Source organism: Manis pentadactyla, chromosome 10, assembly GCF_030020395.1.
Source record: "Manis pentadactyla isolate mManPen7 chromosome 10, mManPen7.hap1, whole genome shotgun sequence".
In the NCBI taxonomy this organism is placed as follows: domain Eukaryota; kingdom Metazoa; phylum Chordata; class Mammalia; order Pholidota; family Manidae; genus Manis; species Manis pentadactyla.
In genome coordinates this window covers 84,697,279-84,722,413 of record NC_080028.1, presented here as the reverse complement: position 1 = coordinate 84,722,413, position 25,135 = coordinate 84,697,279, and the positions used below count along the sequence as shown (strand labels likewise).

The following is a 25,135-nucleotide window of genomic DNA, read 5'->3' as shown; positions in this document are numbered from 1 at the left end:
GCCTGCCTCTCTCCACCACTCAGACCTCTCCACATGGGCGCCAAACCCCCCTCTTCTCCTCCCTGTCCACCCCTGGAGCCCCTGCCACCCTCACGTTCCACACTGGCTTCCTCCACACCCAACCTGGGTCCCTGTGACTTCAGCCTTCGGCCTCCATTGCCCGGACACCTGGGTGAAGATGACAACCTTCCCGGTGTGCTGGTGGCGGGGGGCACCCAGGACCAGGCTCTGCACACCCTTCCAAAGGACCAGCTCGGTGGAGTAACCTGAGGGGGCCGGGCCTCAGCACAAAGGCTCCCCTCCCAGTCCCAGGGTCCCTGCCCTTCCCAGGCAGCCCACCTCCCACCTGTCCTCCCAGCCGCAGCTTTTTCTCACCCAGATAAGAGTCCCTCATGTCCACATTCTCCTGAGACATGTTGATGAAAGTAGGCCTCATATTTGGGGGGTACAAGAAGGCACCTCCAGACCAGCTGAAGCTCCCCACAGCCCCCAAAACTGGTCCATCCTAGGGGGAAAGGATTCCAGGGCTCAGCAGACTGGAGCAAGAAGACAGGCTATTCCACAGCAATGCCACCAACTCCACTCACCATTTGGAATTCCACTTTCCTTCTTCCCCAGCCCTCACCAGTAGCCTGTGTCCCTGCCTCCTAACATCTCTCAGTCCAGCTCCCCCCTGCCACTGTCCTGGTCAGCCCTGTCATCTCTCACCCAGCCCTTTCTGCCTCCTGTCTTGCTCTCTTCTGTCCATCTTCTACTGCCCCAGAGCTATGTTTTCTCAAACTTAAATGTGCAGCCACCTGTCTGCTGGCAAACCAAGATAAATCTCTGTCATTAAGCCCAAGGATGGCATCTAGGATCCTTCCCAATCAAACCTGTGGTATTACTCTGTCCCAAGCCCATCAAGTCTTTGGCCTGGACACCCTTCTCTCTTCTCTTTTTGGGACTCAATTCCTTTTTCTAGAAGACTCAGCCTCAAAGTTACCTTCCCTGTGATAGGAGCTTCTTTCTCTTCATACTTTGTTTATTGCCTTTTTAAACTTTAGATTATAGATAATTTAGAACATATATAAAAGTCGAAAGAAATCTATACAGAGCCCCTAAGTACCCATGGCCCAGCTTTATCGGTCAATTCATGACCAAACTTATTTCATTTCCACATCCCCCTGACTCATGGCCAAAATTATTTTGAAGCAAATTCCTCTGGATAATTTGAACACACATCTACTTTTAGACAAGTCATGCCGTATTGTCATTTCTTTGGTCTGAATAGTCTGGCCTTTCCCATTTCTCTGGCTGTCTCCTTTCATGCTGACTCTAGCTCACTCTAACTCCAGTTATGCTGGCCCTTCTGTCTCTCTAGTGCAGTAAACTTGTTTCTGCCCCAGATCTTTGGGCTTGCTTTTTCCTCTACCTGAAGCAATCTCTCCACAGATTTTTTCGGAGCTGGCCCTTTCTCATCATTTGGCCTCAGTTGTCACTCCTCAGGCCTCCCCTGACCACCTCTCTTTCCCTATCCCAATGCTTTAGAACAATTTTAAAGTCTTTGTTTATTGTTTGTCATCTCCCACTAGATATGCACTCCCTGAGGGCAAGAACCTTGGCTGTCCTGTTCTCTGCTATGCTCCTGGTACCTGCATACACTTTTATAGGCCTCTTCCACTAGATGGTGAGCTTGAGGACAGGGTCTGCCTTCTTGTTTACATCTAGGCTCCAGCTTCCAGCCCAGGGCTGGCCCAAGGGTTGGTACCTGAGACCTGTTTTTCAAGTACATACTCCACCCACCATTGTAAATACAGAACTGAAGCCTTCTTGTGACATCTCATGCTGGAAGGAGCTACTTATCCTCCACTGGGTTCCTGTGAGGTAAAAAAGTCATTTAAGTTGTAGAGGCCATGAGACCATGAGAACTCAGAACAGAAGCAGGAGCATGTGGTCTGGGGCTTGGGTTCTGGGAAACAGTTTTGGGTGAGTTATGAATAGGGATGAACTCTCAGGACTCTGGGGGACAACCCTTTCAATTCCAAGCTCACTCTCCTTTACCCTCGACTGCAAAGATCTTCTCTTGCAGTAGCTTCTGGATGCTGCTGAGGGCTGCAAAGTTGTCCACCTTGAACACGTGCTCCTTTGAGGGTGCTGAGCCTATGGTGCTCAACTCTTGCCTGGCAGTGAGTTCCTGAAAAGCAGCTCCCACCTGCAGCAGAGAGGCAGCTGAGGAGAGGAGCCTACCAGCCTTTTTGCCTGGGTGAGGTGCAAGTGAGTCTGAAGGAACCACGAAGAAGAGGACACACCCCAATGGCATAGCGGATGACACCGGCTCTCTCTGCCTGGGGGATGACATCACTGTATTCCAGGGGGTCTTTGTATTTCTGCCCATCTGTGATGACAATGAGGATCTTCTTGGCACTTTTGCGGGCCCCACTCTTACTATGAAATAATTCTTTCCTGTCAGGGACGAAAGGGAGGTGGCTCTACTGAGGTGCAATTGATTCTGGAAAGAAATCATTTGCAACATGAAGCTCATCTGGAGAGACTGGGGAGTCCTGGTACTCTCAGACTCTGTCAGTCATGATAAGAAATCGATTCAACCCTTTTTGAAAGGCATACTGACAATAATTAGTAAAATCAATAATAAAGGTTCCCATATTCCTTGTTCCTAAAATTCCATCCACTAAAGAACCTCATTCCCAGGAGGCAGTATGATTCAGAGTAGGAGCCTTGGAATCAGACTCACTTGGGCAAGTTACTTTATCTCTCTCAGCCTCTACTTCTCTCCTTGCAAAATGAGAATAACTGTACTATAGCTGGTCTCCGAAGATGGCCCCCAATGAGCCACTTGTCTCCCTTCCCACATTGCACCTGGCCTGTGACTTACTTTAATCAGTAGCATGAAGTGGAATTGACACATGGCAGTTAAGGGCTTACAAAGCCTTGGTAGCTTTTGCACTCCTGGGAGCCCTGAGCCATCATGAAAGAAGTTTATATAGCCAGAGACATCTATAGCTACTGTAGCTTTGCAGAGAGAGGCCCAACCATCCCAGCTCAGCCCAGCCTCCTGGCCAATCCTGCCAAGGCAGCAGCCATGTGAATGAAGCTTTTACATTCCAGCCTTATATGCCACCTGACCACAGCCACATAAGAGACCCACAGCTGAGCCCCAGTATCATGAAAAATAATAATAAAAGAGTTATTTAAGCTCTAAATTTGAGGATGGTTTTTAGACAACAATACATAACTAAGACAAATAGTGTCAGGTTATTCTGGGGATCAGATGGGATCAAGCTTTTCCAACTGAATAGCCTATAGGTAGCTGTTACAAATGATTAAAATGTAACTATATGCTCCTATAGTTCTACAAATTCAAAGTAAGACACATGTGCCAAATACAATACTGAAAACAACCTGAATTTCCAACATTAGGGAAGGAGTTTAGCCAATCATGATCCAGCCTCTTGGTGGAAAATTACACAGCCATTTCAGAAGAAAACAGTAAAAGGTGTTGAGAAACATGGAACAGGTTTGTGTAACAGTGGAAAAAAAGGCAGGATGAAAATAGTTTCTGCTCTGATTGTGACAATATGAAATACATCTGAATATAGAGAATCATGGAAATGACACTGTGCTTTGTGGGTGGGATTTGTTTATTCATTTGTACTTATCCTTTATGGTTGCTTGAATATTGTGAGGTGGCTGGCTAGTGGGACTGTAGGCAATACTTAATTTTTTCAAAATTTCTTTAATGTTATTGCCATTCTGTCTTTTTCATAATTAAACTTCTAAAAAAAGAAAGAAAAGAAAACCCAGTCAGTGTCAGGGAGGGGCTGAGTCTAGCTCTGAGATGGGTTTGGCTCTGGGGAGCAGGGTGGCTGGCTGCTCTTCCAGGCAATGGGGAGCAAGGATGATGCCAAGAGCCACACCAATGCCCACCACTGGGAGGAGCTCCAGGGCCTAGGAAGGGGCGCCAGTCCTATGTGGCTCCCAACTTAAGGAGCAAAGGCTCTCTCCTCCTGGTTGTCCAGTCCTAAGGGGTCAGTGGTCAAGACAGAAAAACCATCTAGAAGTAAAGAGGGTTCTTTTGGTGGGAGCTTCCCTTGTTCAGCATTTCTCCAGTGCCACCCCCAGAGAGGCACCCAGGGGTGTGCAGGAAGTCAAGGACCCAGGCCAGTTCTTTCCCCTGAGAACCACCTCTTCTGTTCTGGCCCCACCACCTAAGCCATTTTCTTCATGGACTACCTAGCACCCAATTCTGGACAGGCACATAATAAGTGCCCAGTTAACACAGAGGGCTCACCTGTTGAAGAATGGGATGGAGGAAGGTGAGTGGGGAGAAAGGCACAAAGAAGACCTTTGGCAACAATTCCTGAGTCCCTGCCAGGAAGGTGGAGAGGGGCTGCACTGTTCTCTGGATAAAATCTCAACCATATACCCAGCACTTCTTGTGCAGAAACACCTCACACATGTTATCTTATTTATCCTTGCAACCAACTTGTGAGATTATCTTCATTTAACAGTTTTACGGAGACTTAGAAAGACTCAATAACTCTCAGTGTTGCCCAGGTAGCAATCAGGGGGCCAGGATAGGAACCCAGATGTGTTTGTACCCAAGCCCGTGCCTCTGGCTACCCCAGGTGGGCTCAGAGTCCAGCCAATCAGAAGCCAGGCAAAGAGGAAACGCTGCACAGCAGTCCACTCTAGTATCCAGGAGAAGACTCCAGGGAGGACTCTGCCTGCAGCGCTTCCTTTCCCTTTGGAGCCTCTTTCCCCAGAGCCTCCCTCAGCTTCAGAGTAGGGCTATGCAGATCCCGCACAAGGATGTCGTGTGACAGCTACCCACAGGAAGCAGGAGGGGGAGCTTACACCACTGTCAGGATGCCCGTGGCTGTGAACGTCAGGCCCCTATGTTGGACAATCTGATCCGCCAGGCTCTGAGGGTTCGAGCTGCTCTGGAACTGTGTGAAGGTGAAGTGAGTCTCCAGGAGGTTTGAGAACTGCATCAGCGAGAACTGCAAAAGCCAAGAGGAAGAGTCTGGAACTCAGGTGTTGTTTTCAATAAACTTTTTACTTTGGAATAATGCTGGATTTACAAACCATTTCCATGTGCTTTTGAGGCACTACTAACAATATATTGAAACCCAGAAAATAAAATTTGGCCCAAAAATAAAACTGAAAATCAAAACCAAATAATGCTTCTTCTATAGTTTACCAAGAATAACTTTGTCCACTGCAATATTTATTAACCTTAGATAATTTTAAATTTTATAACACATGTGACACAATGTAATCTTAGGACTCTGTGCATATGTGTATATAATTATTGGGAAATAAAATAAAAAGCTTAATAAATCATGAGTTATGTGGAAATTTAATAAAGAAATCATCAATTATTTGGCCAAGCAAATTTCAGTCCAATATCACAAAAAAATTATTTTGCAATCCCTTCAATGTTTTAAACATCAAAAACATTGTACTTCCTATAGCATGTTGGAATACATTAAGAACCATGGGGGAACTCCCTCAGGTTAGGACTCACATTGGCCCTGTACTTCCACCCTAGCCTCATTGTGGTGCAGGTCCGCTGCACCAACCTCAGGCCACCTCCCAGGCTGGCCTTCCCCAGAGGCCAACCTTCCCCCTCCCCACTTCCCAGGCCTTGGGCCTTTGGAGGCCCAGTCTTCACCAGGGTGTTGGTGCCCTCAAACTGGCCCATCACGGCTCTGACAAAGGCCTTCATCTGCTTAAAGTCACTTTGGTCAATGCTGCCAGAGCCATCGATCAGGAAGACAATATCCATCTCTTGATTTGGGCACTCTGCAGAGAAGGAGGGAGGAAGTCAGAAATGCATGGATGATAAGAAGAAAACAAATCCTACCATTTGCAACAACATGGATGGAGCTGGAGGGTATTATGCTCAGTGAAATAAGCCAGGCAGAGAAAGACAAGTACCAAATGATTTCACTCATATATGGAGTGTAAGAACAAAGGAAAACTGAAGGAACAAAACAGCAGCAGAATCACAGAACCCAAGAATGGACTAACAGTTACCAAAGGGAAAGAGACTGGGGAGGATGGGTGGGAAGGGAGGCATAAGGGTGGGGAAAAAGAAAGGGGGCATTATGATGAGCATGTATAGTGTTGTGGGCGGGTACGGGGAGGGCTGTACAACACAGAGAAGACAGGTGGTGATTATACAGCATCTTGCTATGCTGATGGACAGTGACTGTAGTGGGGTGTGGTGGGGGGACTTGGTGAGGGGGGGAGCCTGATAAACATTAAAAAAAAAAAAAAAGAAATGCATGCATGGGTCTCAGCCATTCCACAGGGTCTATAAACCCTTCCTGCTCCATGGAGTCAGGGGGCCATTCTTGGCAAAGGGATCAGTTCCCACCTGGTTTCCAACACCCTCCACAGAGAAGACCCAAATCTGTTGTCCCTTCTCCCCGCAGAGAAGTCCCTGTTTGCTCTCCTACTCCCACAAGGCAGACAGGGGAGGAGGAAGTGGAGGATGGGGGCTGGGTGGACTCCTCATTCAATTAGTCAACAAATATTTATTGAATATACACTCTAGAGATATCATAGAGCATAGGGGAAGGCAATTAGCATAGTGATTCAAAGTATACTCTGAAGCCAGTGCACGTTGTCTCAAATCCCAACTCTGACTTCTAATAGGGGCAAATTCAGGCAAGTTATGTAATTTCCCTGGGCTTCAGTTTCCCCCATCTACAAAAATGAGGGAAATAATAGTGCCTACCACAAGGAATTATTATAAGAACAAAAAGAATTAATATGCACATAAGTGCTTAAGACAGGGCCCCACCATTAGCTGCTATCACCGTCACCACCACGTGCCATTCTTCTAGGTCCAAGGACACACGTGCTGGTTTGTACTACCAAGACCTGCCCCTCATCAGGGTGCTCATCCTGAGGTGCTCATCTTCAGCACTGGGACTCGGCTTCCAGCTGAGTCCCTCCCCAGACACCACCCTAGTCCAAAAAGAGCTGCTTTGCCAAGGCTACACCTCCTGCTCCTGGGGGCACTCCATATCCAGCCATGTACCAAGCTCCCTGGGGGTGGGTTGAGGCCTCTACTCTAATTGCATCGCAGCCCACTGTCTTCCTCTATACAGGCCTTCTTTCCTCATGCTCCAGAGGCATTGTTCCCAAGAACATTCCCAAATGAGCTTCAAAGTCTGTTTCCAGGAAAATCTGATCTAAGATCATAGCTTTAGAAAAAAATGCCATCCCTGCCTTCGTGGAGTTCACTGTAATGAAAAGACACACCAACACACACATGAGCAAATAGAACTTTTCAGATTGTCCCCAGACTCATGTGGCGGATTGTGGCTTGTGTGTAGGGCCCAGTCAGTGCCTCCAGCAGTGTCCCACATCCTGCCTTGCTCCCAGTGTGGTGGGGGATTGGGCCACCACAGCACTGAGGTGTGATGCTGAGCAGCCCTGCTTCCCACCACCGAAGCAAAAATGCTTTACCCCCTCTCCCCACTCCTCCCCCATCCTCCCTTCTCAACTAGCTGACACTTCACAGGAGCCAAAAAGAAATAGAAGATCATTTCTCTATGTCCTTGACAACTAGCAAAACCAGCCACACACAAAGCAGGCTGAGAAGCCTCAACCATCACCACATCTGACTCATGCCCACTTTTTCAACTGTCTCACAAAGCCACCCCCACCCCCATTCTCAGGCCAGGCCAGTGGCAAACTCCCTCACAATGTCATTTCTGTTTCTTGTCCCTTTTATTATGTCCACTGGGCTTGCAACAGCAGACAGGTGGCTGTAGCTGAGTGCCTTCTGAGAAAGGACTGAGCCAGTCAGGCAAGACTGGCTCAAGCTCTGGGCTCTGCCACTACCTAACAGTGGGAACTCACCTCTCAGTTTTATTATCTGTACAATGGGGATTTCCCTGATCACCACCCAGAATCTTGTGAGGATGCAATAAGGTGATAGACACCAGGCACCCAGCACTGCCTGGCACACAATCCCTTCCACCTCTGCTTGCACCTGCTTTGCCTGCACCAGATGTAACACCTGTGTCCCATTTTCAACAGGCATCTCCCCCTCCTGAGCCCTGGAGATGTCTAAGAGAAGACATTTACCTCCTGGTGTTTAAATGCCACATCCTTTACCCCAGATGCTCAGCCATCCCAGGCAGGGTCCAGCACCCTCAGGAGTCCTGGGCACTTCCCCTCAAACAGTTCAGGGATATTTCTGCTGCAGCCTCACCTTTGGCAAAAAAGCCACCACCACTGGTATCATGACTTCTCTGTTAGCACCATGTATGGCCCCAGTCCTCACTTGGAGCCTGTTGTCCCCTCTGACGCCTCAGAGGAGGCAGTTTACCTATATCTTCTTTGTAGTCCATGTGTTTGGGCTACAGTTTCCAAATACATGGTCAGCTAGAAAACCATTCATAATGGCTCTTACATATCATTTGCCAGGCAGGGTTCTGAGCACTTTATATACATTAAATCCTTTAATCCTCATAACCACCTCAATTATCAAGTTCCGTTTTACCAAAGAGAAAACCAAGGCCTAGGGATAAAGCCATTTTCCCAATGGCACAGAAGACAAACCTATGCGACTGACTCAGAGACATGCCATGCAGTGTCCCCAGCACCCTTCTCTGTGGAAAATGTGGGTGCTGGCAAAATTGTGCATCACACTTCCCATGGCCCCATTATTTGCTCCCCTTCAGAGGGGAAGTTAGTCTCGTGAGTCCTGGCAACTCAGCAGTGAACAATTCGGAACTGTGACCCTCTTGGATCTCTGGATGTATTATTCTCACCATGTCTGCATCATCCCTTTCCCTGAAAGCCTGAGGCACGTCCCTGTACCTGTTGGCAACCCCAAGACCCTCAAGCCTCCTGCAGTCAGCACACCAGGGCTTCCTACTGCCCCATTGGAACCTTCACCCTTCAACCAGCTTAGGGCTCCTGCTGTGAGCCACCCTCCCTGCCAGGCCAGCCCATTGTGGGTTTGCTGAGGCCTCTGGGAAGGGGCCATGAGTGAGGGGGCCAAGAACAGGGTCTTGTACTCTGCCCACCCCTCTAGGCCAGCATAGGCTCCACACAGAATCACTGTCTCTGGGGGACCTACCTGCCAAGGCAGCGGGGACAGTCTGGATGGCCTGCAGGTGGGTGCCCAGCAGGAGGCAGGAGCCTTCTGCAAACATGTTCTTCCCACAGGCTCTGTGCAGTGTCGGGCCGCAGGCCTGGGGAAAGAGGCCTGTGTGGGCAAGGGGGCCCCAGAACACCGCCTCCTCTACTCCCTCAGTCTCCTCTGGCCCTTGCTCTCTCCTCATGACCTCCCTGCTACCCAGGAAAACTCACCAGTAACCAGGAGTGGTTGGTGGTGGTCGCTAGAGACAGTCCCAGGGACATGTTCACAGCCTCTGGGGGAGCTGAGAGGACAGACACACAGTCATACTCATGGGCACACCACCTGTCGGGAAAGGCTGGGCTGGAGGCTGAGGAGGGGGCGCTCCTGTGTAGAAGAGTTGAGGGCCCCGATTTCTGGTTGGAGTCACTCACTGTGCAGCAGGATGGGCTGACATAGGCCAGTGGCAGCCGCACAGTCATACAGGCGTCCTGTTTGGTTAACTGCTACCGCCTCCAGTGGGGCCCCCACTACAAGTCTAGAAGCACAGTCATAACATACAGTTACAGGACAGCTGAGGCACAGGAAAGTTCAGTGAGGATGTATCACCGCAGGACAGGAAAGCAAGACTTTGTGAGGGAAGCTCTTGGCATTTGCCACTTGTGAGGCTTTTCAGAAACCAGGGCCTGAGTTTAACACACATCCCAAAGAATCACACTGGACCTTTTTGTTTATTTGTATGTGTGAGTGTATTTATGTATACAAATGGTTTGGGTTTTTGTTTTTTTTTAACATTCACCAAAAATAAAACTAGTTAAAACAAAAAACAGCATTTCCCAACCATGGGTAAGTTAAGTACATATTGTTTCTGGGGTGCTGTCTTTCTGAGCCACCCAAGAAATAGATCACCTCAAGTTAGATGGAAAAATTTCCTGTAGCCATAGCTTTTAAAACAAATAGATGATTCTGTAATTAATTGGACAGTTTAAATATAACATGAACAATTTAAATTGGGCAATTTAAAGCAGCTGTATCAGAATCTTTATCTGAACTATAGTTATATAAATTCAATAGTTTATTTATAAAACTCCCCTAAATTAGAACATTTTTTAATTTTTGAAAAATGTTATCATTACCAACAATTTTCCCACTCAGATGAGACAATGAGAGAAATACTGGTGTATTTTAATTAATTAGGCAAGCAAGTCTTATTAAATTGGTTCCTTGTAGAGAGCCATTCCCTTAGGGAAAGCTGAAATCTCTGAGTGTCTATGACTTCCTGTAAAAACCCAACAGATGGCTAGAGATACAGCAGTGTGGGACCTGCTGGCATAAATGGATAAACAAACTTTTAGCCTTATACTATTAATTTGCATGCTTTTCTTTACCCCAACCCATTCCTTACATGTAGGCTCAATCTTTTCAGTATTGGAGCTACAATTCAGCAGAAACCAGGGAAAACAGTAACTTTGTAGCAATCAGAATTCATTCAATTCTTTATGATAAATACTTGTGAACAGTGGTCAATCAGTAGTTTTCTATTCATTTTTTAAAAAACAGGGCCTGAACACAAATTGATAAGGAGTGGAGGGGGACAGTGACTATCTTTGGATTTGTTGGGTGTTGGGTGATCAGAAAGGCCCCAAGGTCAGAGGCACTGAGGGTGTTCTAACACCTTGATCTAACTGGTGGTTACCTAGGTACACACACAAGAAAAATTCATTGCAGATTTATGCACTTCCAAATATGTATTATATTTCAAAACAAACAAACAAACACAACTCTGGCACCTGGCATTTGCTTCCATGTCCCAGCCTGCTAGCTGGGTGAGTAAGAGGGACTGATGTGCATTTGAAACTCAGTGACCTCAGTATGCTACTCCTTAATCAACTGGAACGTCTTCTGGTCTCAGGCTCATTGCCAATGTCACCTCTTCTGTGAAGCCTTCCCGGAATTCCCTTCTGAGTCATACTTCCATTGCCTCCCAGACCTTGGTTATACTGACATAACATTGTGACTTTTAACTCCTTGTGTTGTTGTCTCTGGGACCTGAGGATGTGAACTGGAATCAGAGCCAGGAATAATTTGCCAGTCCCAGTGTGAAGCAAAAGTGTGGAAATGTGGGGGACCTCATATTCTTGGAAGGAAATTTTTCCTTTTCTCTGCAGTCTCACCCTCTCTCTCGGTTCTGGTATTTCCTATTTGGTGTGTCACCCACCCTCAGGCAAGGGATACTCATAGGGCCAGTGCAGACCATCAAAGGACTGAGCAGGCTGGGCACAGCCAACCCTGACTTTGCCTTGCTCATGCAAGAGGCCGAGGGCAGCAGCCCTCACTGGATGGGGGTGGGGAAGCAGGCAGCTGAGAACCCTTCCCTGGGAGGCTGTGGGAGGCTGGATTGTGCATGAGCTGAGGCTCCAAGCTCCCAGCACATCTCCACTGTCCTGTCAATCTTTTCTTACAAAACTAAATTATTAATAATTTCAAAAGGGAGACTACTGAACACTACTCCAAGTGAAGGGGCCCAAGTGCAGGAGTGACTGCATAAGCTGCATGCCCTGGAGGGCAGATTCAAGGCCCCCCTCTCAAGGCACTATCTTACCCAGAGTTTGTGGCCCTTCCTGGGATTGTAAATAATTGGTTGTGGTGTCAGGGCCTCAGAGGATTCATGAACAGGTTTTTCACCCATGCTGCCCTTCTTCCAGGACATGTGAATGTGCCATGTGCAGCCTTGGCCTCCAGGCTGGGGAGATAAAGGCTGGGAGTGTGGACAGGCCTTACTTATTTACCTACCGAGATCTGCCAAACTGGGCCACACTGTGCCCAAAGCCAGCTCCATCCTCTTGGAAGACGATGGGTTCCTCCACATCCAAGTTGAAACCATGATAAGAAGCCAGAACTGAGGAATACGAGGAGGTGGAGGTTGGTGGGACAGAGAGGCCTCATCTCCTCTGGATCTTTGGGGTCTTTATGCCCACCTCAGTCCAGCCTTGGTTCCCTATGTATGTGGGTCCCATCTTTCTACCTTCCTCAAAAGTAAAAACCACAATACAAAGGCAACAATCTTGAGAAATGCTCCCTCAAGGACACTTCAAAGGACATCTGCAATAGGAAATTAGGCCACTTACTTGCTGATATGTTAAATTACTAGTGTCCCTTAAAAATAAAGTGACCATATAATTTATTGTCTAAATCAGGACCTTCCCAGAGCCCAGAAAGTCCCATTAATAATTACACCAGGCAGGCCTTCCTCAGGAAAGAAACAATCCCAAATGAACAGTTTAAACTCACAATTAATGAAACTAGAAAAGGAAGAACAAATGAGGCCCAAAGTCAGTAGAAGGAGAGACATAAAGATTAGAGAAGAATAAAACAATAGAAAGAACCAATGAAAGCAGGAGCTGGTTTTTCAAGAAAATAAACAAAATAGATAAACCCATAGCCAGACTTATCAAGAAAAAAAGAGAGTCTACACACATATACAGAATCAGAACTCAAAAAGGAAAAATCACTACAGACACCAGAGAAATACAAAGAATTATGAGAATATACTATGGAAAATTATATGGCAACAAACTGGATAACCTAGAAGAAATGGACAATTTTCTAGAAAAATACAACCTTCCAAGGCTGACCCAGGAAGAAACAGAAACTCTGATTAGATCAATTACCAGCAAGGAAATTGAATGGGTAATCAAAAAACTACCTAATAACAAAGCCTTTGGACCAGGTGGTTCACTGCAGAATTTTATCAAACATTTAGTGAAGACCTAATACCCAACCTCTTTAAAGTTGTCCAAAAAGTAGAAGAGGTGGGAAATACTCCCAAACTCATTCTATGAGGCCAACATCACTCTAATACCAAAACCAGGCAGAGACACCATAAAAAAAGAAAATTACAGGTCAACAACTCTGATGAGCATAGATGCAAAAATACTCAACAAAATATTAGCAAACCAAATTCAAAAATACATCAAAAAGATAATCCATAATGATTAAGTGGGATTCATCCCAGGGTTGCAAGGATGGTACAACATCTGAAAATCCATCAACATCATCCACCATATCAACAAAAAGGACAAAAAACACATGATCATTTCCATAGATGCTGAAATAGCATTTGACAAAATTCAACATTGATTCATGATAAAAACTCTCAACAAAATGAGTACAAAGGGCAAGTACCTCAACACAATAAGGGCCATATATAACAAACCCACAGCCAACATTATACTTAACAGCGAGAAGCTGAAAGCTTTTCCTTTAAGATCATTAACAAGACAAGAATGTCCACTCGCCCCACTTATACTCAACATAGTTCTGGAGGTCCTAGCCACAACAATCAGACAACACAAAGAAATAAAAGCATCCAGATTGGAAAGGAAGAAGTCAAAAATCCCTGTTTGCCAGAATCACAGAACTCAAGAATGGACGAACAGGTACCAAAGGGAAAGGGACTGGGGAGGATGGGTGGGTAGGGAGGGATAAGGGGGGGGAGAAGTAGGGGGGTATTAAGATTAACATGCATGGGGGGGTAGGAGAAAAGGGAGGGCTGTACAACACAGAGAAGACAAGTAGTGATTCTACAACATTTTGCTATGCTGATGGACAGTGACTGTAAAGGGGTTTATAGGGGAGACCTGGTATAGGGGAGAGCCTAGTAAACATAATATTCGTCATGTAAGTGTAGATTAGTGATACCAAAAACAAAACAAAACAAAACAAAAAAAGGGCAGTTCCTGTGTGGTAACCTCCAATGAGTTCTACACAAGGGTATAAAGGGCATATAAAAGTGTAGGCAAAGGGTCTGTTTGCATTTATACAGAAGATCAAAGCCTAATTGGGCTACCCCGAAAATGAACTAAGATATGGTATGAAAAAGAACTTCCAACATCAGCACTCTCTGGAAGACTCATGCCAGAAGATGATCATCAAAAAACCCCAACAAAGATCCACGCACTGCTACAGCTGTAGATGCACTCATCCCACCAGCTCCTGGACTTGCCATGGGAATGAAGGAGATATCTAAGCTGGCCTGTGCATACAGTAAAACAACAAATTTGACTGGATCTATACTGTTGGAACTCAACCAAGAATTAGGAGAAGTGCAAATTGTAGTGCTCCAAAATATTACAACTACAGACTATTTACTGTTAAAAGAACATAAGGGATGTGAACATTCCCCAGGAATGGGTTGTTTTAATTTGTCTGATTTCTCTCAGACTGTTCAAGTTCAGTTGGACAATATCCACCATATCATAGATAAGTTTTCACAAATGCCTAAGGTGCCTAACTGGTTTTCTTGGTTTCACTGGAGATGGCTGGTAATTACAGATATGCTTTGGTTATGTAACTATACTCCTATTATGTTAATGTGTGTGCGCAATTTAATTAGTAGTTTAAAACCTATACATGCTGAAGTTACTCTACAAGAAGATATGTCAAAGAAATAATCAATCTTCCCATGTTTTCTGCCGCCTGCTACTTCTATAGCTTTTCTTCTTCCTTCCTAATTACAACCCTTAAATAGAATTCGTGCCTCATATCAAATTTACCGAGTATCATAATTCTTCCAAGTGGTAAAGATACCTCAAGACAAATGCTGGGCATAGAAGCTACAGGCCATAAATATGCAAAGAAATAAAAAGCTAACCATTTCAAACAATAAGGCTTCTCTCTCACTTACCAACTTTACATTTCCCTGTATGGCCCCGGAAGATGACTGGTTAGCCAGAGACGGGTAAGATTCCTCAAGGGAGGAACAACCTAAGACAGGCACAGTCGCAGGGGGGTCATCAGGTGAGAAATTGGGGATCAACAGAGGTGAGGCTTAGAACCTCACCCCCCCGTTCTGAGAGAAATCTTCTGCATACGTGGATGTTTTATTGCCCTTGTCTAGCTTGGATTAACACATAGTCTACAGGCACACACCTGATCATCTACATTTGCTCTCTTACAACACTAAACTATGTTTTCTACCTTTATCTTGTATCTACCTACCACTTCAACTTCAGCATTTTATTAAAAGTAATAATAATAAAGAGAGGAATGTGGTATCCACATATAAATCAAGTATAAAAACCAAATGAGTATTCATATTTGAACTGACTGTTTATAGTTCATAATGCATGAGCAAAACCAAAAGTTTCTGTGATGACTGCCCTTGTACTGTTCACTATGTAACTTATTCATTATGTAAGAATTTGTTCTCCATGTAAGAACTTGTTTGTTATGCCTCAGAAGATTGGAGACTGATGAAAATTAGGCTTGGGGTGGATTAATGATTGTGCATTGAGCATTGACTCCCCTATACAGAATTTTATTGTTGTTAACAACCATTTGATCAATAAATATGAGAGATGCCCTCACCAAAAAAAAAAAAAAGGACAGACTTCCAATGGTAAAATAAATAAGTAACTGGGATATAATGTATAGCATAAGGAATATAGTCAAGATATTGTAACAGCTTGGTAGGGTGATAGCTGGAACCTAGAATTATGTATATAAATGTTTTATCACTGTGTTGTACACTTGAAACTAATGTAATGTAATACTGTGCGTCAACTAACCTTCAATAAAAAATAATTATCTAAAAAAAAAAAAGCCCTGTTTGCAGATGACATGATATTGTACATAAGAAACCCTAAATAATCCACTCCAAAACTATTAGATCTAATATGTGAATTCAGCAAAGTTGTGGGATACAAAATTAATACACAGAAATCTGTTGCATTCCTATACACTAATGATGAACTAGCAGAAAGAGAAATCAGGAAAACAATTCCATTCACAATTGCATCAAAAAGAATAAAATACCTAGGATTAAACCTAACCAAGGAAGTGAAAGACCTATACCCTGAAAGCTACAGGACACTCATGAGAGAAATTAAAGAAGATACCAATAAATGGAAACACATCCTGTGCTCATGGATAGGAAGAATTAATATTGTCAAAATGGCCACCCTGCTTAAAGCAATCTACAGATTCAATGCAATCCCTATCAAAATACCAAGAGCATTCTTCAATGAATTAAAGCAAATAGTTCTAAAATTCATATGGAACCACAAAAGACCCCAAATAGCCAAAACAATCCTGAGAAGGAAGAATAAAGTGGGGGGAATTACACTCCCTGACTTCAAGCTCTACTACAAAGCCACAGTAATTCAGACAATTTGGTACTGGCACAAGAATAGACCCATAGACCAATGGAACAGACTAGAGAGCCTAGATATAAACCCAACCACATATGGTCAATTAATATATGATAAAGGAGCCATGGACATACAATGGGGAAATGACAGCCTCTTCAACAGCTGATGTTGGCAAAACTGGACAGCTACATGGAAGAGAATGAAACTGGATCACTGTCTAACCCCATACACAAAAGTAAACTCAAAATGTATCAAAGACCTGAATGTAAGTCATGAAACCATAAAACTCTTAGAAAAAAACATAGGCAAAAATCTCTTGGACATAAACATGAACAACTTCTTCATGAACATATCTCCCTGGGCAAGGGAAACAAAAGCAAAAATGAACAAATGGATCTGTATCAAACTAAAAAGCTTCTGTACAGCAAAGGGCACCATCAGTAGAACAAAAAGACATCCTACAGTATGGGAGAACATATTCATAAATTACATCTCCGATAAGGGGTTGACATCCAAATTACATAAAGAGCTCATGCACCTCAACAAACAAAAAGCAAACAAGTCAGTTAAAAAATGGGCAGAGGAGCTGAACAGACACTTCTCCAAAGAAGAAATTCAGATGCCTAACAGGCACATGAAAAGATGCTCAACATCGTAATCATCAGAGAAATGCAAATTAAAACCACAATGAGATATCACCTCACACCAGTTAGGATGGCCACCATCCAAAAGACAAACAACAACAAATGTTGGTGAGGATGTGGAGAAAGGGTAACCCTCCTACACTGCTGGTGGGAATGTATATTAGTTCAACCACTGTGGAAAGCAGTATGACATTTCCTCAAAAAACTTAAAATAGAAATACCATTTGATCCAGGAATTCCATTCATAGGATTTTACCCTAAGAATGCAGCAGCCCAGTTTGAAAAAGACAGATGCACCCCTATGTTTATTGTAGCACTATTTACAATAGCCAAGAAATGGAGGCAACCTAAGTGTCCATCAGTAGATGAATGGATAAAGAAGATGTGGTGCATATACACAATGGAATATTATTCAGCCATAAGAAGAAAACAAATCCTACCATTTGCAACAACATGGATGAAGCTAGAGGGTATTATGGTCAGTGAAATAAGCCAGGCAGAGAAAGACAAGTATCAGATTATTTCACTCATCTGTGGAGTGTAAGAACAAAGCAAAAACTGAAGGCACAAAACAGCAGCAGACTCACAGAACCCAAGAATGGACTAACAGTTACCAAAGGGAAAGGGACTGGGGAGGATGGGTGGGAAGGGAGGGAGAAGGGGGAAAAGGGGCATTTTGATTAGCACACATAATGTTTGGGGGGGCATGGGGAAGGCAGTATAGCTCAGAGAAGACAAATAGTGATTCTATAGCACCTTACTACGTTGATGGACAGTGACTGTAATGGGGTATGTGGTGGGGACTTGATAATAGGGGGAGTCTAGTAACCATAATATTGCTCATGTAAATGTACATTAATACAAAAATAAATAAATAAATACTTACACCAGGGACACTGGGACTGACCCTGCAAGCCAGAGCACATAGTTGCCCTTCTTAAGGACTGTTCTGTTATATCTTCTCATTATAGAGAGACCCTAAGGTCCAGGTTGGGGAACACACTTAGAAATTTGTGATTAATTATTTGTAATTATGTGTTTCCCACATCCCTTCCCTTGGCGCCAGACCGTAAGAAGGCAAGGACTGCACTGTCTTGCCTGGGTGCGTGGCACAGTGCCTGGCCCGCAGCTGGTGACTAATTACTATTTGTTGACTGACCCAGAACTGCACAGCAAGTCACTGGCACAGCCAGGAGTCCAATGCGCTCTCTTGATCCTTGACCAGCCTCAGTGAAAGACTCCCTACATTTCAAGGACTTTTCTAGATTCCTCCACTCCCAAGTGGCCACCTCCCCCCACCCCATTCCTCCTGGAATTCCCAGCTATCTCTGGATTGAGGAGTCGACCCCATCCCCAAGAATAGGGAAGCTTTAAGGATTGAAGCATCAGGCCGCACAGTGCCAGGGAGGGTCCACACACCTGAACCCCAGGGTTCTGGGAAGAGACCAGATGTTTAGGGTGCTGGGACACTACTACAGCCACGTGCAAGGAGGCCTTTTGTCTTACATCTTCTTCTCAAAGAATAGTTCTGTTTCTGAGTCTGAAAGCAGCTCCTATCATCTGACAAGTAGCAGGATTCCAAGGGTCTCAGACTTAAGTGCCTTGGGGCCAATAGGTGACATCAGTGTGTGAAGTGAGTGGGTGTAAGAATCAGGGAACAACAGGAACTTAGATCTTGTGACCCTTCTAAAGGGGGAAGCCATTACTAGGCTCTAGTCCCCAGAGCTACCAAACCTTCCTATTTCTCAAGAGAAGCTGAAAATCTGGATTTTTGTATGAAATTTGATTTTTAACCGACAACAGATTTTTAAATAACACACAAATATCATGATACAGTTTTCAACTTCTGAACTATTCTCTTTGCAGCAGTGGGACAGCCTACCTGAGATCAAGACTTGGGGAAAATGCTGGAACAAGGAGATCATTCCCAACATTTTTCCTCCCTTGTGCCTTCTGTGGCCCCTGGAGTGCTGGGGAAGACTCCTCTTATCTACACCATACCCACACCAGGGCCCCCATGGGTGAAAGGGGAAAGCCTTGGGGAGTGTGGGGAGGCAGCATAACCCAAAAGCCCATCTTCACTCACCTTTGCTCAGGTGATGTCCCCCCCCCCCCGCCCAGATTCCAAGCCATTCTTCCTTCCACACCAGTCTCAGAACACTAGATCCCTGCCCTGCCTTCAGCTCCTCCTGGGAGCCCTACGAACTGAGCACCAGTCCCAACCTGCCCTACAGGACAGAGACACCACCTACCCCTGCAAGGCTTCTCCCGGCCTTGAGGGCCCTTACTCACCACCCAGGAGGAGCGAAACTCCAAAGGCCATCACTGTGTAGCGCATTGAAGAAGTGGAAAGCTGGGTGAAAAACACTGTAGGGCTCTCAGTGTCTTGTGGGGGAGAGTTAAAATAATGACTCACAGCCTTGAAGTGGCAGAAGGAAGGGTACAATGAGGAAGTCCTTGGTTAATCAGAAAACAGAGGCAGGAGCAAGAGGTCAAAGATACTCTTAGGGAAAATCCCCCAAACTCTCCCACCACCTCTAGAGGTCTGTCTTCCTCTCCAGGATCTGGTGTCATAGAAGACCACCTTCCCCAAGACCTTGAGACCCAGTTGACACCCTGGGTCCTCAGAAACAGGCTGCATATGAATGGAAGGCTCAGAAGATGGCTACAGAGCAGATGTCCCTGCTACATGGATGTGAGCCTGGAGAGAGGCAGACCACCACCTCAGAGAGCAGTGGGGCAGGGGGTGCATGTGTGAGGGTGTTAAAAAAGCAGACCTCATCAAGAGGAGAATAGAAAACCAAACTGACAAGTGCTTAGTAGTCAGCAATAAAGCAGAACAGATGACAGATACATGTAACAGCATGAGTGAATCTCTGGTGTCATAAAGAAAGAAACCCGACACCAGATTGCATAGTGTATGAGTCCTTTCATATGAACAGGTGAAACCAATTTATGAATATTAGGGATCACCTGAGAAGAGGGATTGCCTCTGGTGGGGTGGGGAGGGAACTTCCAACATTTGTTAAATTTAAATTTAACATTCAACACTTGATATTTTAACATTTGTTAAATCGGAAAGGGGTAGATAAAGGAGCGGTTGTTATTTATTTTCTGTAATTTTCTGTGTGTTTTCATTATTCCACAGTTGTGCATAAATTAATGTTTCTCAAAAACATGAAAAAAGTCCAATGGACCAAAGCCCAGGAATAGACTTAGAAGGTTAAAATATGTGACAAAACCCCTAACTGTGATATATTAAGTATGTATATGGTAGTTATTTAAAACACTTAAAATGTAGGTTAAATGGCTAATATAGGCAATATCAAATCTTTGTTTAAACAAAAATTTTAGCTCAATTTATGAAAACAGAAGAAAGGAATTAGAGCATGAATGGTGCCCTTGCAAGGAATGGGGCAAAGCTTATGATTGCTGGCCTTGAGGTTGACTTACCTACTTTTTACAAAGACTGTCAAGGCCAAGTTGAGCAATAGCTTTCTCCCTCTTGTGTTAAGGGTCTGTAGCAAACAACACTCTGTCATCAGTTCTGTGGATCTGTGAATTTCTCTGTGTTTAAAACTACAAAATAATTTTTTGATGATCCCCCTTCATCCCAAAATTTAAAGATCTCTTCACTTCCTCTATCTTCAGCATGCCCCATCTTTTAGGATCTTAAATGGTATAACATTTTGTACATAATCTTTAATTTTGGATTTCATAAGTAAGCAAGGCTTGAGGCTAACATTGCTGATTCTGGTTGCTGATTTCAGCAACTATAAAGATTTCTAACTTTGCCTCAGTTGTATTATCACTTGTTTCAGCAAAAGTTTTTTGTTTTCCATTCATTTTTACAGAACAATAAGGACAAACAGCAAAAACATATTCAAATACTTGCAAAAATCACACTGCCATGAAAAGTGTCTTTCTCTCAGGCCCAGTACTGAAGGTGCCAAGAGTCTGACTCCTCCAGCAGTTGCTGTAGGCAATGCTTCTCCTCTCTGGGTATTCTCGGGCACTTAATGGGGCTCCACACTTAGGAGAACCACTCTCAGTAGATTTTCAAAGCTTGAGATTTATAATAAATATATATTTGGTCTTCAACCCATTTCTGGCACAGAGCTCCTAAAATCTCTTGAAATTTCCTAAGTGATGAGAGCAATAAAAGTCTCCTGCTACATTAATGAGGTGGCTTTTGGAAAGTACCTAAGGACGGGGATCGGTTACTAGCAGAGCCAACCATATGATTAGAGGGTTGGAACTTTCAGTCCCACCCCCCACTTCCTGGGAGGGGAGAGTGGCTGGAGATTGAGTTCTATCACCAATGGCCAATGATATAATCAAGCATGCCTCCATAAAAACCCAAAAGGATGGAGTTCAGAGAGTTTCCAGGTTGGTGAACACATGGAGATTTGAGAAGAATGGTACACTTGAAGATGGCATGGAAGCTCTAGGCCCTTTCCCCACACCTTGCCCTATGCATCTCTTCTAGCTGGCTGCTCCTGAGTTATATCCTTTTATAGTGAATTGGTAATCTAGTAAGTAAAATGTTTCTCTGAGGTCTGTGAGCTGCTCTAGCAAATGAAACCCAAGAAGGGTGGGTCATTGAAACCTCCTATCTATAGCTGGTAGATCAGAAGCACAGGTGTTATGCATTGGCTTTAATATGATTTCAAATCCACTCACCTTTGACAAAGACCAACAAAGGTGTTGTTGTTAGAAGTTAAGTTGTTTTGATATAAGAATGAAGGATGTGGCAGGATAGCATCTTCTCATCTATTCTCACTGATTAGAACTCAGTTGCTCAGGTGCTGAGAGGCCCTGAGGGGGGCCTTGCAAGTAAAATCAAATGAAAAAGCAACTATGGCATGGGGACATTTAGACAGTAAATACCAAGAGTTTGTGAGGATTAAGAGTGTTCAGTCTGGACAAGGCTACATTTTGTTGCTCTAAATAGGTCTCCAAAGACATTGGGACATTAGCTTCTGCCACAGTAAAGGCAACTCTTTACCAGTGGTGATGAAAGCCAGGCAGTGGCCTCAGTGAAGATCCTCTTGCCTGTCAACACTGGCACCACAGTTCCCTAGCAATATGCTCTAGCAAAAGCAGCTTTTACTTTTGCACTGGCAACTGGATGTCTGCTGTTGGTTAGCTAAGCCGTCTCTCCTCTGAGCACCAGCTGGTAAAAAGGTACACTTCAGCTAAACTTGAGCTTTATTCCTTTCACCTCCCCTTGCCTGGAAAAATAGTGTGATTAATCTATCATTGGTTTGGAGTATGTTATTTCTTTATTGGTTTATTAAGAAATATTAGCCTGTGTGCTATTGGCTTATAAAATTCCCATAGCAAACCTGTGTTAAATGAGTTAACGACAAAGACAAACTCAGTCTCTGAGCATTAATTTGTCCCAAAACAAAACAATTGGCTTAGTTGGCAACCTGACCCAAAGTAATAATAATTCAAAGTGATTGGTGTTGTGGCATATGTTATATTCCATGCCAAATTTGAAATGCAGGTTGATAAATTATGTTAAATTTGTAATTGACCCAAACCTGGCAAAGTGCATTACTGGGTTGACAAACTTTAAATTTAATACATTATTTACCATCTGTGGCATCCTACTGAAATTATAAACAGCCTGCGAATAGACAAAACTGACAGAGCTGTTATAGTTTGTATGTTAACACTGGCCACAATAATTGTTTTAATACAGCTTTACCATATTATAAATGACTTGGGGAATTGGATTAAAGATGGCAGCGTGAGAGGAGAGACAGAGACTTCCTCCTAAAACTGTATACAATTAGAAAATATAGTTGGTGCAACTAATCCTGAGAGAGCAACAGAAAAGAGGACAGTGCGAGACTGCATACACCTGGAGAAAAGAGCAGACCTCACAGAACAGGGTAATGTACCAAAGCTGTGGCCCAGTGGGACCCAAGCCCTTCCCCCACCCCAGCTCACTGGTAGGAGGAAGAGAAACAGAGCAGGGAGAGAGTGGAAGGCCTGGGACTGCTGAATGCCTAGCTCCGTAGATCTGCTCTGGGAGCAGAAACCTACATTTCATGGTGCTTTCATGATACTCACGTGATTATGGGGTTGGAAAGCTAATACAGGCAGAATTCCTGGAGAGACTGAGATTCCAGCCGCTTGTGGAAAGCAGGGATCCATATCCGGCTGCTCTGGGACAAAAGCTTATACCTGTGTGCTCAGCCCACTGGTTAAGGCAGTGGAGACAGACACAGCAGCCGGAAAGCGGGGAACAGCTCTTTCCTCCCCCAGGCACCAATACCGCTCCCCTGTGACCCCCGACATTGCTTCAGGGGCTGAGCAGCTCCAGAGTAGAGCTTCTGGACACTAGAGGGCGCCATACACAAATATGAAACACCAAAGGAACCTGGTCCAGAGTAAAAGTAATATAACTCCGGAGAAAGATTTAAATGATATGGACCTTACAACTCTTCCTGAAAGGGAGTTCAAAATAAAAATCATCAACATGCTAATGGAGGTATGGAAAGATATCCAAGAACTCAGGAATGAATTCAGGTTGGAGATCCAATTGCTGAAGAGCACGATGAAGGGAATTAAAAGCAGGTTGGATATGGGGGAGGAGACGATAAATGAAATAGAAACTAGAGAAGAGGAATACAAAGAAGCAGAGGCACAGAGAGAAAAAAGGATCTCTAAGAATGAAAGAATATTGAGAGAACTGTGTGACCAATCCAAATGGAACAATATTCCCATTATAGGGGTACCAGTAAAAGAAGAGAAAGAGAAAGGGATAGAAAGTGTATTTGAAGAGGTAGTTGCTGAAACTTCTCCAGTCTGGGGAAGGAGATAGTCTCTCAGGCCATGGAGATCCACAGATCTCCCAACACAAGGGACCCAAGGAAGACAACTCCAAAACATATAGTAATTAAATTGGCAGATTGAGGATAAGGACAGACTATTAAAAGCAGCCAGAGAGAGAAATAAGATCACATACAAAGGAAAACCCATCAGGCTAACATCAGACTTCTCAGCAGAAACCTTACAGGCCAAAAGGGAGTGGCATGATGTGTTTAATGCAATGAAGCAGAAGGGCCTGGAACCAAGATTATGTTATCCGGCAAGATTATCATTTAAATTTGAAGGAGGGATTAAACAATATCCAGATAAGCAAAAGCTAAGAGAATTTACCTCCCACAAACCATTTCTGCAGTCTATTTTGGAGGGACTGCTATAGATGGAAGTGTTCCTAAGGTTTAATAGCTGTCACCAGAGGAAATAAAACCACAGTAAAGAAAGTAGAACAGCTAATTACTAAGCAAATGCAAAATTAAATTAACTATCCCCAAAGTCAATCAAGGGATAGACAAAGAACACAGAATGTGATATTTAATATATAAAGAATGGAGGAGGAAGAAAAAGGAGGAGAAACAGAAAAAAAAACTTTAGATTGTTTGTAACAGCATCTTAAAGTGTATATCAATCATACCTTAATAAAAGAATTTTAAATAAATAAATAAATGACTTGGAATGCTCTATTAAGCATTTCTATAATAAAACATAATTTGAACACTGTTGTGAAAGGCAGGTAGACAATAGTCAACATGCTTCGTTCACTAACCCTACCAAAATTAGTCAAGAGGTGGTTTAGGGGTTTTATATTAATTTCCAAGGACCCCTGGAGACATGTTTAGATTTAGTCTGGACAAAACTTAAAATTAAGGAAACTTCTGATGTTGGTCTGATCACACAACCCAGTGAGTTATATCTTATATTAAAAAAATCAAATAAGGAAGAAATTCCAGAGCTCTTATAAGAAGCGTTAAATGACTCTGTGGCATCTTACTAAAGACGGTGACTGTATGGGTGGGGACTTGATAATATGGGTAAATGTAGTAACCACATTGTTTTTTCATGTGAAACCTTCATAAGAGTGTACATCAGTAATACCTTAACAAAAATTTTTTTTAAAAAAAGAAGAAGCATTAAGTAATATAGATGCTGATAGGCAGAAAGGAAAAGTACTAACACAAAAAATGGTCTCCAGAGTAAAAAAGAAACTCAGGCCATTTTGCTCCTCAGGGCACCAGTCCTCATCCTGAGGATGATGATTATTTTAATCTCTTGGTCCTGGTAACTTTAACTTCTTAGAAGCTAGGTCCATGAAAATAGACAAACTACAACAAATGATATGGAACCAATCAGAATCACTGAGGAGAGGGCTTATACTAGACAAGAAATGACAAAAA

At 43.9% G+C, this 25,135-nt stretch overlaps 1 protein-coding gene across 4 annotated transcripts in view; it reads right to left on the bottom strand.

Annotated features, from left to right (window-relative positions):
• ITGAD (integrin subunit alpha D) overlaps window positions 1–19,798 on the bottom strand; it is a 31,169-nt gene extending 11,371 nt beyond the window's left edge. Inside the window, exons 1-12 of one of the 4 annotated variants that reach the window (XM_036927224.2) lie at window positions 19,194–19,798; window positions 11,900–12,005; window positions 9,541–9,644; window positions 9,340–9,410; window positions 9,107–9,221; window positions 5,675–5,805; window positions 4,855–5,000; window positions 2,289–2,442; window positions 2,041–2,191; window positions 1,783–1,856; window positions 376–505; window positions 124–266 (exon numbers count right to left, since the gene is read on the bottom strand). In XM_036927224.2, coding sequence (XP_036783119.2) covers window positions 124–266; window positions 376–505; window positions 1,783–1,856; window positions 2,041–2,191; window positions 2,289–2,442; window positions 4,855–5,000; window positions 5,675–5,805; window positions 9,107–9,221; window positions 9,340–9,410; window positions 9,541–9,644; window positions 11,900–12,005; window positions 19,194–19,239 — 1,371 coding nt within the window. In that variant the 5' untranslated portion in view covers window positions 19,240–19,798. Of the gene's footprint in view, window positions 1–123; window positions 267–375; window positions 506–1,782; window positions 1,857–2,040; window positions 2,192–2,288; window positions 2,443–4,854; window positions 5,001–5,674; window positions 5,806–9,106; window positions 9,222–9,339; window positions 9,411–9,540; window positions 9,645–11,899; window positions 12,006–18,987; window positions 19,146–19,193 lie in introns of those variants that run through there. The other 3 variants (XM_057487166.1, XM_057487168.1, XM_036927227.2) reach the window with 3 other exon arrangements.
• Between the last annotated feature and the right edge of the window lie 5,337 nt (window positions 19,799–25,135).